This window comes from Elephantulus edwardii, unplaced genomic scaffold, assembly GCF_000299155.1.
Source record: "Elephantulus edwardii isolate Elephantulus edwardi_28Jun2011 unplaced genomic scaffold, EleEdw1.0 scaffold00121, whole genome shotgun sequence".
In the NCBI taxonomy this organism is placed as follows: domain Eukaryota; kingdom Metazoa; phylum Chordata; class Mammalia; order Macroscelidea; family Macroscelididae; genus Elephantulus; species Elephantulus edwardii.
In genome coordinates, this window is record NW_006399871.1 from 8,518,569 (window position 1) to 8,534,276 (window position 15,708).

Sequence of the window (15,708 nt, forward strand, 5' to 3'; positions counted from 1 at the left end):
CCTTGGCGATTCTTTGGGTCAGTTCTAGACTGTCCTCCAGAGTCATTGTGACTAGGAATCAACTTAATAGCACGGAATGTTGTTGTTGAGTGCTATGTTGTCTTCCCAACTCAGAGTGACCATTATGTCCAAGGGGCCAAACCCCTGCCCAGTCCTGCACTGTGCTCCGAATCTCTACTAGAGTTCATTGTTGTAATCACTGCATCAGTCCAAGCCATTGAAGGTCTGCCTCTTCTTCCACCGACACATTACTTTTTCAGGCATAATGTTGTTCTTCAGATACTGGTTACTTCTGACAATATGTCAAAGTTATGAGTCAAAGTCTTATCACTTATGCTGTTAAGGAGTTCACTGGATACACTCCACCCACGACAAGAGAGCTGTCAAGTTGAAACCAATGTATATCTAAGCCTTCAGGTTTTCAGAGGCTGTAAAGCACAGGCGGAGATTGCCTGTCTTTGTCCTTTGGGAAAACTGGTAAATTCAAACTGCCTGTATACTTAAGACTGTTCTTGTTGTGTGCCATGGAGTCCCTGGCAGGACGAGGCAGATAAAATTACAGCGGGAATTAAGAAAGACCTGATATTGGCTCTCGGGGAACTCTTGAGTTTAATAGAGAAGATTGTCAGTAAATATAGAATGGAAAAAAGATCATCTTACTACATTAGATGTGTGTGAAAGTGTATGTAACAGAGAGTGCAGTAAATAATGTAGAAGAAGAGTCTGATCCAGTATTGGGGACTAGACATGACTTGAGTATGGAAGGCTCTTAGAATCACGGTCAGTAGCCTATCCAGGCCGGCCCTTACCTGTCATTTCTAAGGTGCTGTATGGAAGCCTGTCTGGTTCTGTAAGGATAGGACATGGTTCAGGCCTGGTGTTCATAGGTCCACTGTGAGTCATAGTCACCTTGAAGGCACGCAACAATGTATGACAACTAGACCAATTACATTCCTCCTTCATTGTGACGGTCGTGTGTCGCCGAGTCAGAAGCAGCTTATAGCTGACCCTCCAGCAGATGTTCAGAGGCAGCAATTTACACAAGAGGAGATAGTCCTTCTCTTTCACTCAGAGCAGCTGATAGATTTGAACCACTCGCCTTTGGGATTGCAGCATAGCTTCTCACCACTCAGCCACCAGAGCTCCCTTATTTGCGGATCTGTTCATTTTGCTGAAAGACTGAAATATGTCCATGGCCTCTCTTTTCCGTCCCATGTGCATATAAAGGCGCTCTCTGGGAGAAGCTGTAGTCTTTTCTCTCTCTCTGTCACCTTTTAGGATTATCCAGTATGACTCCTCTGTGACTTTTCCTATGTTTCTTTTTCCTTTGAACTTCCGTGTATGTGACTCATTCAGGTGTGTTATTTCTGTCATATCCTGTAGCCCTGATAATTCCTGTCTCTCTAAAAATGACAGTTAATAGCCTTTTTCTGTGATAGAATTTTTAAGCTTCTTGTTGTTATTAGCCAGTGATCCCCTGCCACCCCCACCAAACTGTGTACACCAAAATCATTCTTCAAAGTTCCCTCCTGGTTTAATAGTCTATGTGTTTCCTACTGCCAAAGGGGCCCTTTAGAGTAGTGAGAGAAGATCTTCACCCTGAAACCCAAAGCGTCCCTTTTCAGCAGGAAGTAGCTAAGAGAATACGCCATTCCCTTTTCCTTATGAATCAGGGTGAAGTCTCTCTCAGGGAGGAGTGATAGGGAATGGCAAAGGACACACCGACAAAGGAGATTGATCAGAACTGACTTTGACAAGCACTGTGGCAATTGGACAATTAAAACAGACATTCGGATGGCGGGGAAGAACAACAAACTGGGGAGGAGGGTGGAGAGAATGGTGCGGCAATGAAGGAGTGAAAGCCCAGAATCCCTGTGAGTGTTCATTGAAACTAATAAAATTTAATAATAATTATTTAAAAAAAAAAGTTCCCTCATGGTTTAGTTTCCACATCTCATCAAGTGTCATGGATTGAATTGTGTCCCAACTCCACCCTCAAAAATGCGCCAAGTTGGGTAGGCCATGATTCTTGGTATACTCGGCCCCCCCCCCCCCCGCATAGGTATGAGCTTGGCTAGGCCATGGCTCTCAGGATAATGTAATCACCCAGTGTGTTGTAAACGCCAGCTTTGCTGATGTTCATGAGGATGAATGAGAGGCATTTAGGTAACGATGTCCTCATTCCCCAAGACTTGATCAGCCAATCAATTGTAAGGAAGTTGTGGTAAGATACAACAGAGCTAATCAAGTCACACCTCCAGCTTGTCAGTGAGGAGTTTCCCTCGGAGTGGTCTACATCAATGTTTGTCTTGTAAGAGATAAAATGAGAATCAAGAGTGAGTGAGATCTCAGCCACTGCGAAGAGCCGAGAGGGAGCGTGTTCCTTGGGCAGAGTGTCCCTGCTCAGTGAACCTCCTTGATTCCAAGATACACAGAGATCTGCAAGGATGTGAGCCCACAAATGCTGAAAGGAGAAAAGAACCACCCTACAGAACCGACACAGAGAGAAAGCCTTGATCTGGAGTTGCGTGTTGCATCCGGCTCTGGTGGCTCAGTGATAAGGAGCTGCACTGCCAACCAAAGATGTGGGGTTCAAACCCACCAGCTGCTCCGAGCGGAGTGATGGGCATTTTCCTGTATGTTTTGCAGCCCCTGAAAAACTGCTGGATGGTCATCTGCATGTCAGTTCAGACTCAAAGATACATCATAGTAAGAGAATAACTTTATTTGCTAAAGCCAAACAGAAAACTTGTGGCCTTTCTCTTCTGTCAACACTCAAAACTTAGTTTTCAAGTAACTCTCATGATTTTTACCTTAAATATCTAACAAATCCAACCACTTCATTCATCCCTTACTAAGCAACACTCACGCAGACTTGAATCTACAATCAGTGCCCCTGGTATCCGCATTTAAGCAACCAAAAGACATGCTGCATTGGTAAAATCTATAGCCAAGGACCTCTCCTGTTAAGGAATGGTGATGTCCATTTAAACTAAGGCACGCCTGATTCAAGACATGGTCTTTTCAGTGACTTGCTGTGCGTCTGAAAATTAGACAATGACTATGGGTAACAAAAGAAAAGTGCAACAATGAATGGAATTCCAAAATCTCTGTAGATGTTCATTGAAATTAATAATAATAAAAAATATGTTTTTGAGTTGCGGTGTTAGAGAAGAGAGCTAACTATTCGATGGATTGGTAAAGAGCAGATGTGTCTTGGAGAAGATGCAGCCATCGGGCTCCTTGGAGGCAGGGATGGTGAAGCTTCATCTCTCATATTCTGGGTCTCTTGTTAGGAGAGGCCAGTCTTTGGAAGAGGCCATGCTTGGAAGGGCAGTGGGTCAGAGGAAGACCCTCAGTGACATGGATTGATACGGTGGCTGTAGCAGTGAGCTCAGGAGTATTAGAATTGACAAGGATGCTGCAGGTTAGGGCAGTGATCAGATCGTATTTAAGGGTCTGATGTGAGTCAAGGTCGATAGGATGGTCCCTAACAACAACAACTAGACGGCCGCCTCTTTTCCTCAACCGTAACACTGGGGTAAGTCACGAATATTGAAGGGCCAGGAAAGGCCAATGTTACCACACAAGCATGACCTGTGAGTTTGAGGAAAGGGTCATTGGGACTAGAGACAAACTGTAGAGCCTGGATGGGGCACGTGACCATGATAATCATGGCAATGAAGAGGTTTTCTTGCCACAAAATGAGAACTTTGCAAAACGCATGTAGATGAGCACCACAGTGAAGTCAAGAGGCAAAGGCATAGACCAGAAGCAGCGTGTGCTGAGGAATTGGAGAGGACACTGGGAGGGAAGGCGGGCCTGCATCTCCGTTACTCAGCTTCTGTGTTAACTCCTACGTTTAAATTGGGATCTCTTTGGAACCCCAAACCTCTGTGTGGGCCCATATCTTTCTGAGGAGGGTTGCGTTCATTTCTAGCATAATCTTGTTGAGCGATGTTGCAGCATCTCCTTTCGGGAATCCTTGGTAATTTGGTAGGAAGGTGGAGTTTGCATGCTTGTGTGTGCTTCAGGCTCTGGATGTTTCTTGGTAACAATAACAGATAACCGTGTAGATGCTGGGCTCCCTGGAGAACCCAGGTGTTAAAAGCCCACCATGGGTATACGTGCTCTCGCTTGGACTCGAAACCAAGTGACCCTCTGTTCCTCGTTGCTGCCTGATTCTGACTTCCATCTTCATCTCTTGAAGGAATCAGTCTACAGAGTGATGTGCTGTTAATGTGAGAAGGCCACTAATCCATCTTCAATCATACTTCAGGAGGCAAGGGATCAATAGCTGGTGTTGAGGTCAGATCCCAAGGATAGCCTTGGACGTTTGTTTGCTGGGAGGAAACATCACTTTTCTGATTATATCAGCTGGAGAAAGCTGCACGCTAGTCATTATCAGAGTTCTCCTAGGTCGAAGAGAGGGGCATGTTGTTGAAAGAGAGGTGTCTGATCTTTCAGAAACAAATTAAAATGCAGCCAGCTGGAATTCCCTCTCGAGGCCTGGAGTGCAGAAGGAGACTTAAAATTCACGAGAAGAGTCCAAGAGGTTGACACGACCCAAGCTAGAGCAGCCTGCTGCCTGCTGTGGTAGCTCTGGAAAAGACTGTTATCTAAAAATAGTTTTGTTTCTTTTGCATGAAAGTGAAAATGGGAAGGGAGAGTGTGAATTAAATGTGTATGCCCTATAAATAGTCACACAATGAGTAATCAGTACCTATTTGGAATAGGAAATTATTTCTGTCCCTGATAGAAATCTCCTCTGGAAATAGTTCTATTAAATTCCTGGAGGAAGACACACTTGTACAAGAAACCACCCACTCAGTTCTTATTTCTGTTGCATGATGGGCACGCCATTCCTAAGGGAAGTGGACCTGAAGCCTGTCACACAACGATACATTAGATACCACTTGTAGATTTGGTTTGAGCACATAAGTTCTTTTCTGGAAGGAAACTCATCCTTTCTGGTTCCATCAGTTGGAGGAAGCTGTGTGAGTGTAGCATTTATTTGTCAGCATTTGAACTCTTGTCTTCCACCTGGGAGTCCAGGTTCAATTCCTGGCCAGTGGTCATTTAAGCACAGCTGTCACCCACCTGTTGCTGGAGAGGTGGGTGTGGCTTTCTCGTGAAATTGATTTCAGGGAGTTTGCAGAGTCAGATGGACTAGAGGGAAGGGCCTGACAATCTACTCCTGAAAACAAGGCGGTGACAACACTATGAATGGCGTTAGTCCAATCGACAGCTGATCTTGGGGGTGACCTGAGACCAGGCGGCATTCTGTTGTGTTGCCTGCAGGATGTCTAGCACTAGGAGCTGACTTCATGGTGGCTCACACAACACACACAGAAGAAAAGCCTCACAGAAACCATTTATCTGCACTTGCATCACATGATGTGCATAAAAATATCCAGAGGAAGAGAGCTCTGGTGGCCTAGTGGCAAGACACTGCACTGCAATCCCAGAGGTATGTGGTTCAAATCCACCAGATGCTCTGCTGGAGAAGGAGGGGGCAATCTCCTCCTGTACCAGTCAGATCTGATTTGACGGTATATGTAAAAATAGTAAAATTTTAAAAAAAATGTCCAGAGGAGATCAGCGTGTGGGATTTGGAATTGGATTCCCTGGGCTGAGCCCCTGGCCTCGTCACGTGTCCTCTGTCGAAGCGAGAGCCAGTGGCATTGTGTGCACTCTTTCTTCTGGTAACAACATAATCTCTTCTTGAACCTCTGTCTGTCCCACACTCAGGGAGGCTGAGCTGGGGCACCTCAATACATCATGTTGTTGCTGTTATGTGCCATTGAGTCGCTTGTGACTCATAGCGACCGTATGTACAAGAGCCCTATACGCCCTTCTATCCTGTGCCAACCTCGCCATCTCAAACACACTCATTCCCACCACTCTACTCACAGAATCGATCCATCTCGTTGAGAGTCTTCCTCTCCTGCGCTGTCCCTCCACTCTCCCAAACATGATGTCCCTCTCCAAGGACCAGTCCCACCTTGCAGCATGCCCAAAGTATGTCAGACAAAGCTTCAGAATCCTTGACTCCAAGGAGCACTTCAGCTTCACCCTCTCCAGGACAAAACTGTTTGTTCTCTTAATAGTCCATGGTATATTCAACACTCTTCTCCAGCACCACAGCTCAAAGGCATCAATTCTCTTTCTATCAACCCTATTCATTGTCCAACTCTCCGATGCATAGCACGTAATTGCAAAGACAATAGCCTGGATCAGGCGCACCTTAGTCTCCAGCCTGACGTCATTGCTCTTCAGTACTCTTGAGAGGTCCCTCACAGCTGACTTTCCCAATGCAGTTTGTCTCCTGATTTCCTGGCTGCTGTTACTAAGAGTGTTGACTGTGGAACCAAGTAAACGAAAACTGTTAACTTTTTCAATCTCTTCACCATCAATACTGATGCTGCCAATTGGCCCCGTGGTGAGAATCTTTGTTTTCTTGATATTGAGCTTCACTTCATATTGACGACTGCAGTCCTTGACCTTCTGCTGCAAGCACTTCAGGTCCTCCTCAGGAAGCAGGGTTGTGTCATCCGCATAACAAAGGTTGTTGATGATTCTTCCACCACTCCTGATGCCACATTCCTCCTCGTACAGCCCAGCATCTCGGATGATCTGTTCTGCATACAGATTGAAAATGTGTGGAGACAAAATATATCTCTGATGGACCCCTTTCTTGATTTCAAACCATCCAGTGTCTTCTTGCTCTGTTCTGACGACCAAGAGGTCCAAGTATAGGTTTTGCATTAGCACGATCAAATGTTCTGGGATTCCCATTCTTCTCAGAGTCAGCCACAGCTTGTTGTGATCACACAGTCAAAAGCCTCTGCATAGTCAATGAAGCATAGATAGACATTCTTCTGGTATTCTCTGCTTTCTGCCAAGATTACTCTAACATTAGCTATAATATCCCTAGTACCACGATCTCTTCTAAATCCAGCCTGCACATCTGGAAGTTCTCTGTTGACATATTGTTACAAACGTTTTTGGATAATTTTCAGCAGAGTCTTGCTTGCATGTGATATCATTGATACTGTTTGATAATTTCCACACTCTGTTGGGTTACCTTTCTTTGGAATGGGAACAAATATCGATCTCTTCCAGTCAGTTGGCCAGCTGCCTGTCCTCCAGATTTTCTGGCACAACTTAGTGAATACACGAGAGGTCAAGAAAAAATATTTTTAAAGGTGAAAAAAAAGTAATTCTTTTTTTAAGCTATATGGTTTCTTTTACCACAGTTCAGTTTCTGGCTTTGCGATGTTAAACTAGCCATTAAAAAATAAATTAACTGTTTGCTGGTTTTCCAATGAAGCTTGATTTATAAGTTGTGTGTCTCACTGCCAGGCCCACTAATCAACAGGGGTCCCTTTCTTGTCCTCCCGGCAGGCGCAGAAGACTGGCTCAGGAGGGGTCGTCGAGGCTGCAGAAGACCTGCTGCTGCTCAGTCGGCCCCTGACAGACCTCGTCAGCCTGCTCATTCCACTGGTAAGAAGCCCCTCTCCGCATATCATTACTGTACATTGCCAACATTGACGCGATTTGGTTTTAATTCCGTGATCCCTTGAGTTAGTTATCCCTTAGGATAGATCACAGTTCCTTTCATACCTGGAGCCGAAGGGGAAATTTCAGAAGGTGGTTTGGCCTGAAAATAGGAAATTGCTCCTTTATTTTAAAACCAGGTGCCTTGGCATGTCTATAAATAGGCCTTTAAGTAAGGCAGAATCTCAAGTCCAATTACCTTCTTAATGAAAATAAGGTGAGAAATTTAACAAATGAATTCCAAAAAGGAAGAAGAAAAATCACGATGGGAATCAACTACCTTCAGAAAGAAATGTTAGCATTCTACTCGGTGTGCAGGACGCCTCACGCATGCCGGAGCGCGCACACGCACTTGTCTCGTGTCTGCCTCGCTCTCCCCAGACATGGGATGAAAATAGAAACAGGTAAGATTACACAAGACTGCTGAATGTATCAAAAGAGTTCAATTTAAAAACCTGGCATTTTGATCAGTTAACCAGGTCGAATTGATAATGACAGAGAGAACAAGGTGAGAAACCTCCTTTGTCTCCTGTGGACTCAGTCTCCCCACATCTACCTTCTCTCTCTGTCCTGTGGGCTCAAGTCTTACTCACATCTACCTTTTCTTTTACTTGTTGCTCCCACACCTGCTTTTGTAAATCAAGTTTCTTTGGAATATTAGCACACAGTTATTTTTTTTAAACAGTTATTTTTTTAATGGCTAGTTTAACATTGCAAAGCCAGAATTGAACAGTTGTAAAAGAAAGCATATTGCTTAGAAAAAGAAATCTTTTTTTTCACCTTTAAAAATTTTTTTCCCTTGACCTATTGTGTAGAGAACCGGAATAATTTCATAAAAAGTGATCTGTATCTTTGTGTATACCTTGGAAGAGAGACTTCACCTTCTTTTCAGATTTAGAGGGAGCATCTTAAAAACTGACCATGTACTATAGTCTAAAGAATATTAATAAACGGTCATAAACAGGACTTGTATGGGACATACCAGTGAAACTAGAAGGAAAAATGAAAACAGTACAATACAGTAAAGTAAAAACAATCACAAATGTTCTATGTTAGGTACTTACTGCAACAAAAATAGCACCAAGGAGTGGCTTTAAAGAACAGAAATGTAATTTCTACTGTTCCAGAAACTGAGTGTCCAAAACAGAGCCTGGGCTGTGTTGATTTCTTTTTTATTGATGAAACTCAAGCTTTCCTTGCTTGCTTGAATATACACAATCAGATGGCATGTCGTCTTCTGTATATCTTTGTCTTTTCTGGCCTTTCTGTCTCTTAAGTGTGATTAGCTTTAAGTTTCACTCTACACGGGTATGATATTACTAACATCACAAAAGAAACATCTTGTTTCCCAATAAGGTCACATCCTGAGGAATAAAGGACAGGATAGTAATACATATTTTATCCTAACAGAATTGATCCCATAGCCTATACTCTTAGCAAATATTCCTCATTAGTGTACTCACGTTATAATATATCCACCTGGATGCAGTCATGAGATAGGCACCATGTATGTAGTGATTTAATCAATGTTGTTGTTATGTGCCGTCGAGTCGTTTGCGACTCACAGCGACCCTATGTACAACAGCCTTAAACCCTGCTCTGTCCTGTGCCAATTGCATTGCCTCTGACACACCCATCCCGATTACCCCAGTCACAGAATCAATCCACCTCATAGAGGGCCTTTCCCTCCTGCGCTGTCCCTCCACCCTACCAAGCATGACGTCCCTCTCCAATTTGACGTAAATCATGATTATAATCAAAGAGTAGCTGTAAGACTTTGAAAGGACTCTGCAGGACACTGTAATGGTGAGAGACAGTACCCAGGGACAGGTGAACCTGGGTGAGGCAGACCTCACAGGAGAGAGTAGGTTTGCAGCCACATTCGTGGTCAAGACCTTCCCTGCTTTCCTGGGCTTGCAGGAAGCACCTAGAATGCAATATTGCCCAAGTGCTGTGTTGACCCAGTTTCAAGATCTCAACTAACTCTCCGTCTGTTTGACAAACTATTTGCTAAGTTTGCATCCAGCGACTTCCCTTATCAGGCTCTAGTATCCGTGGGTTATAATACCCAAAAGTCTCTTGACCCCAAGGGTGGCTTCCTTTTTTCCTTGTGGTCCGTGGAATTATTTCAAACACCCTATTCCCAGGGAGGGAGCTCTGGTAGCCTAGTGGGAAGAAGCTGCACAGCAATTCTGAAGGCACATGGTTTGGATCCCACCAGGTGCTCTGTGGGAAAAGGATGAACAGTCTCCTCCTGTGTGATTGTCTCTGAAAACCAGCTGGTGATTCAGCTGTGGTTCAGTTCTGACTCAATGGTACACAGCAACAATCCCCAGGGAAGCCGAGAAACCTTTTTTGCCATGAATGAGCCACCTTTTATCATTCAAGTGTGACATTTCGCTCCCCGGCAGCGTAACCCCTGTATATTCCCACAGTGACGCCCTTTTCTTGTTTAGAGCTCTTAGTAAAGTGCCTTATTTTTCATCTGTCCCACTGTGAGTTGTACCACCCCCTGCAGTTCTGCACCCACTTAATGTCTTCTACCAAACATCCTCCTCCAGGCTTTGGGTGAGTCAGGCAAAGCCATTGGGCAGAAGTGCAGAAATGCACAAGGTCAGGGCACCTGCGAGGCTGGTGTCAACGGAACAACAATGGGAAACAAACCTCTGTGGTTTTGTGTGTTCAAATTGGACCTGACCCACGGCTGACCCTCCACTGGGATTTCAGAGGCACCTAATCCCACGGGAGCAGATTGCCGAGCCTTCTCTCACAGAGTAGCTGATGGATTCAAACTGCATGCCTTTGGGATTGCAGTGCAGTTTCTTACCACTAGGCCACCAGAGCTCCTTACTAGAGTCAGGCAAGCTGGACTTGCTGGGAGCTGGTGCATGTTAGAAGCCTGAAGCATCCAGATTGTGTGTTGGGATGAGGATGGGAAGGTGGCCTCAGTCAGGGCTAGATCTGCCAAGGTGTCACTCATTCTGGGCACACAACTGTTACAGATTCCCACCAGTGCCATCACATAAATGCTTCTGCAGCTGTTGGCAAGAGACCTACCTCCTCCCAGAACTCAATCCAGTGTTCTTGACTAAGAAAGCTTCACATTGTATATATTGTAGAGGAAAAAAGATCTTTATTTGCCCATTATTGCTGTTGTTGTTTTGTTGTTATGTGCCGTCGAGTCACTTGCGACTCATAGCGACCCTATGTACAACAGCCCTAAACTCCGCTCTGTCCTGTGCCAATCGCACCGTCTCTGACACTCCCATCCCTATTACCCCAGTCACTGAATCAATCAACCTCATAGAGGGCCTTCGCCTCCTGCGCCGTCCCTCCACCCATTATTGCTACTGTCCATTATTACAAACCATGTTATTCATGGGCACGTTTGGAGCTGAGTGGCATTAATTTGATGATTGACACAGTGATCGATTTCCAGGAAAAGTAAAAATGACCCGGTGTTTGAGAATCTACATGACTTTTAAGTCACAGAGTGTACTTACTCCCTCTACTAATGGGTGAGATTCCAGGCTGTCAGCCCCTCTTCCCCCCGCCCCCCCCCCCCCATAATAGCTTTATTCTTGCCATTCTAAAAGATGTGGTAATGTCTAAATGTAGTTTGAATTTACATTTGAAAATTGAAAGTCAGATGCACTGCTGTTGTGTTGATTGATTCCAGCTCACGGCAACCCACTGCTGGCTTTCTGTGGTGGTAATACTTCACGTCCTTCCCCAGCTAACATGCTGGTGGGCTTGAACTGCTGCGGATGTGTAGCCTTTGGGTTGCATAGCTGACCGTGGACTATGCTAGCTCTTACTTCAGTCAGTGTAACTATTGTTTGCCATCAAGTCAGAATCGACCCATCGCTGACCCTCCAGCAGGTTTTCAGAGGCAGTTAAATGCATGGGAAGAGAGTGCCCATCCGTCTCCCATGGAATAGCTGGTGGATTTGAGCCATGTGCCTTCAGGATTGTAGTCCAGCTTCCTACCACTAAGCCACCAGATGACGATGTTGTGTGTTAGATGGCCTCAAGCCAGTTTGGACTCATGGTGATAGTGACCCTAAGAATTACAGAACCTAACCGTACCATCCTCAGAACCTCTGTTGTGCTTGAATTATCTTTGCACTCACTGTCAATCCATCTCGTTGAGTTTCTTCCTTTCTTTCACTGACCTCCTGTTCCAGGCTACTGTCCTTTCCCAGAGACTAGTACTTCCTGATATCACACCCAAAGTATATGAAACAAAATTTTACTCTTCTCACCTCTAAGGTTACAATAGACTGTGTCAGTCTAGAGACTAAGGTGCACCTGATCCAGGCCATGGTCTTTGCAATTACTTGGTATGCATCAAAGAGCTGGGCAATGTCTAAGGATGACAGAAGAATTGATGCCTTTGAGTTGTGTGGTGCTGGAGAAGAGTATTGAACATACCACGGACCACCAAGAGAACAAACAAGTCTGTCTTAGAGAGTGTGAAACCAAGTTTCTTCCTGAAGGTTAGGATTTTGAAGCTTCCTCTCACATATTTTGAGTATGTGAGATCAGGATATGTCCTTGGTGAAGGACATCATGCTCAAAAGGGTGGAGGGGACAGCAGGAAAGGAAGATTATAGAGATGTATTGACACAGTAACTGGGGTAACGGGTGTAGGTGTGTGGGAGTCCGTGAGATTGGCTCAGGATAGAGCTGGGTCCGATGCTGCTGTTCATAGTATCACTGTGAGTCTCAGGGGACTCGATGGCACATAACAGCAGCAACCTCTAGGGAGCCTCCTGACTTCACTTTCTCCAGGACAGATTAGTTGGTTGCTGTGCCCGTCCACTCAATACTCTATTTTTCAGTACCACAATCCAAAAGGCATCAATGACTCTTCCATCTTCTGTGTGCATTGTCCAATTTTAATTCATAGGAAACAGTTGAAAGGCCCAAGGCTCAGTTCAGGGGCACCTTCTTCTTCAACATTTTTGCCCTTTACCACATTCAAGAGGTCTTTGGCTGCAGAATTATCCAATACAGTAATTCTTTGTCATCTTCACTGTTGCTTTCATGCCTGTTAATTATTGATGATTGGAAATTTTTGACAATTTCAGTCTTTTCTCTCTCTATCATGCTGTTTCTTATTGGCCCAGTTGTGAGATGTTTTCTTTTCGTTTTGGTGTAATCTGTAACTGAAGGTGATAGTCTCTGTTATTCCTTAGTACTTACTTGAAATCCATTCTGCTTTCAACAAGCCATCTTGTGTTATTCATGAGTTATTAATGTGTCGTCTTCCACTTTTGATGCCACAGTTTTCTTCTTACAGTCCAGTTTCTTGCCTATAGTTTCTTAGGTTGAATAAAAAATAAACATTCATTGCTGTTGAGCTGATGCCAGTGTTTCTTGGACAGTCATCCAAGAGCCCTTGGGTAAGTCTGTGTCCTCAGTGACACAAGGGACGCTGAACGTCAATCCCACAAAAGGAGATTGTCCATCTCTTTCTCCCGTGCAGCCTCTGGTGGGTGTGAGTTCCTTGATTTTAGGTTGACATAGTACAGCCTTACGCAGCAGGCCACCAGAGCATCCAAACTGCGTTATATATTTTAAAATATCCGCACAATAAGGAAATACATTTGTCTGCTTAGAAACTTCTCTGTTTTCTTAAATTGTGGAGACTTTCATGAAGAGAAGACATTTCTTAGCTAAAAAGGGAAATTCCCTCCTGTTGTGGATTGAATTCTGCGCCCCCACAATATGCACTGTAAATCCTAACTGTTATGCCTGCGGTGATAATCTCATTTATGAATGAATTGTCTTTGTTATATTTTGAAACGGGATTAGTGGAATGCATATCTTGAGTCAGTCCTCTCAAGTGATAAAAGAGAATTAGAGTAAGACATTACCAAGACACATGGATCCAGAAAGCAGAGGAAGCAATTCCTTTCCTTCAGAGCTGACAGGCATGGCTGGTGTTCGGAATTCCAGTGCCAAGTCCATTAACAAGGAGCTCTGGTGTCCGCGTGCTGTGACGCTGCACTGCAATCCCAAAGGCCTGCTGTTCAAATCCCCCAGCTGCTCTGTGGGAGAAGGATGGGCAGTCTCCGTGTGATCTGCAGCCTCTGGAGACCCACTGCAGGGTCGGCTATGCATCAGTCCCGACTCAGCAGCACTGAGCAGCAGCTAGTCCCCTCGCTGTGAGAATCCAGATGCATTTTTCTTGGTTTAAGAATATAACCTGCTATATGGTGCCACTGTTGTAGAATGAGGCTGGCATTGGGATGGGGGTAAGACTGAGAAAAACTGGATGAAATATGTTTACGGCATTGAAGTCTATGGGGGAGAGAATAGTCTAAAAGTATTATATTTTAGGGCATTATTTTTATCGTAGGAGTATGCAATGAGGGTTGCAGAGTGGATTACATTTGGGGCTAGGGGGTGGGGTTTGGGGAGGTGCGGGGGGAGGATTGTGTACCAATGAGGGAGTTTTTCTTTTGCTTTTCAAGGAGAGGAGCAAATGGGGTGGAGGGGGGAGGGGTTTGTGCGGGGAGAGGGGTGCAACAATGAATGAATGGAATTTCAAAATCTCTGTAGATGTTCATTGAAATGAAAAATAAACAACTTAAAAAAAAGGAATATAACCTGCATGAAGAATCCGTTTTTGCCCTTTGTCCCAAGAACAATGACAATGAGGGAAAATTCGTAGACTTCACCCCTTGTTTCCTATTAGGAAGGTTGAAAAACCATATTTTGCTCTTCCAATTTATGCACATGATAGCCAGTGCTTCAGCAGACTTAATTAGGATATATAATTGATTAAGATATGCCTCCTAAGTGCTGGGAACTGTGTGGCTTTGATGAACTTAGCTTTGCTTGCACGTCTTGTAATAGCTGTCTGGATTACACTGTTTAATTGCTAGTTTTGAGGGATTAGATTTAGAAGGAAGGGAGTAAATAGCTCTGTTTTTGCTCCTAGAGGACTCTGCTTATTCTAGAACCGTTTGTTAACAGACATCTGTCAGAGGCAATCTAACAATTACAAAAGGCCCGCTAATGAAAGTCAGTGGGGTAGAGCAGAGGCCGAACTCTGGAAATGCAGGCTGGACTCTCTGCTCGGGAATGGCTGGTTCTCGAGACAGGATTCAGGTTGGTTAAAGAGCAGTGTGAGTCTGCAAGGTCAAAGTCAAGAATGCCAGCCTTAGGAATGCTGGTAATAGGGGAGAGAGGTCAGTGCGCAATATAAAATGTGGACTGTGGACTCTGTTACTTAGCATTTTCTTTTTAAACCCGTACAGGACACTGGTCTGGTTCCTAGTTATAGGGCCAACAGAGACAGCTTTCCTCTCTTTAATTTTTTTCCATGGTGGTGGTTATTGTTGTCCGGTGCCTTCAAGCCGACTACCACTCCTTTTATTGTTGTTGTCGTAGTGTACCGTCAAGTCGGAACTGACCCAAAGCTGACCCTCCGGTGGGTTTTTCATAGGCAGTTAATCACATGGAGGTGATTGCCCATCCTTCTCCCAAAGGGCAGCTGGTGGCCTTGAACTGCATCCCTTTGGGATTGCAGCGCAGCTTCTTGCCACTAGGCTACCACTCCATACATCCCTTTAAACAGAAAATGGGGACTTGACCATATCCAGCAGCATCCTTGCTGTGTCCAGCATGCTCAAGGCCATTGTTGCAGTCACTGTGTCAGTTCATCTTGAGAGTTTTCCTCTCTCTGACCGTGTACCACACTCAGCATGTTGTCTTTTCCCAGGACTGGCCCCTCTCGATAACATACTCAAAGCATGTGGGATGAAGGTGCACCATCTTTGCCTGTAAGGAGTAACCTGGTTGTCCTTGCTCCGAGATAGACCTGTTTGTTCTTTTAGCACTTCATAGTATGTCTGGTATTCATTGCCCGCATTCACAGGGGCCAGTTGCTCTTGTGTCGTCTTCATTGTCCAACTTCTAGATGCATAAGAAGTAATTGAAAAGACTATGGCTTGGATCAGGTTCACTGTAGTCTTTAAACGGCTGCCTTTGATCTTGAGCTCTTTGAAGAGGTCCTTGACAACAGGTTTTCCCAATGTGACATGTTGTTTCATTTCTTCACTGCTGCTCCCCTTAATCTTGCTTGGGAATCCAAGTAAATTGAAGTCCTTCAGTCTTTTCTCTATGGATCACAGC

The 15,708-nt window shown here is 44.6% G+C and overlaps 1 protein-coding gene across 1 annotated transcript in view; it reads left to right on the plus strand.

The window, feature by feature from the left end:
* Positions 1-15,708, plus strand: part of ULK4 (unc-51 like kinase 4) — a 483,261-nt gene that overhangs the window by 282,844 nt on the left and 184,709 nt on the right. Inside the window, exon 33 of the mRNA XM_006893067.1 lies at positions 7,408-7,506. Coding sequence (XP_006893129.1) covers positions 7,408-7,506 — 99 coding nt within the window. The remainder of the gene's footprint in view (positions 1-7,407; positions 7,507-15,708) is intronic.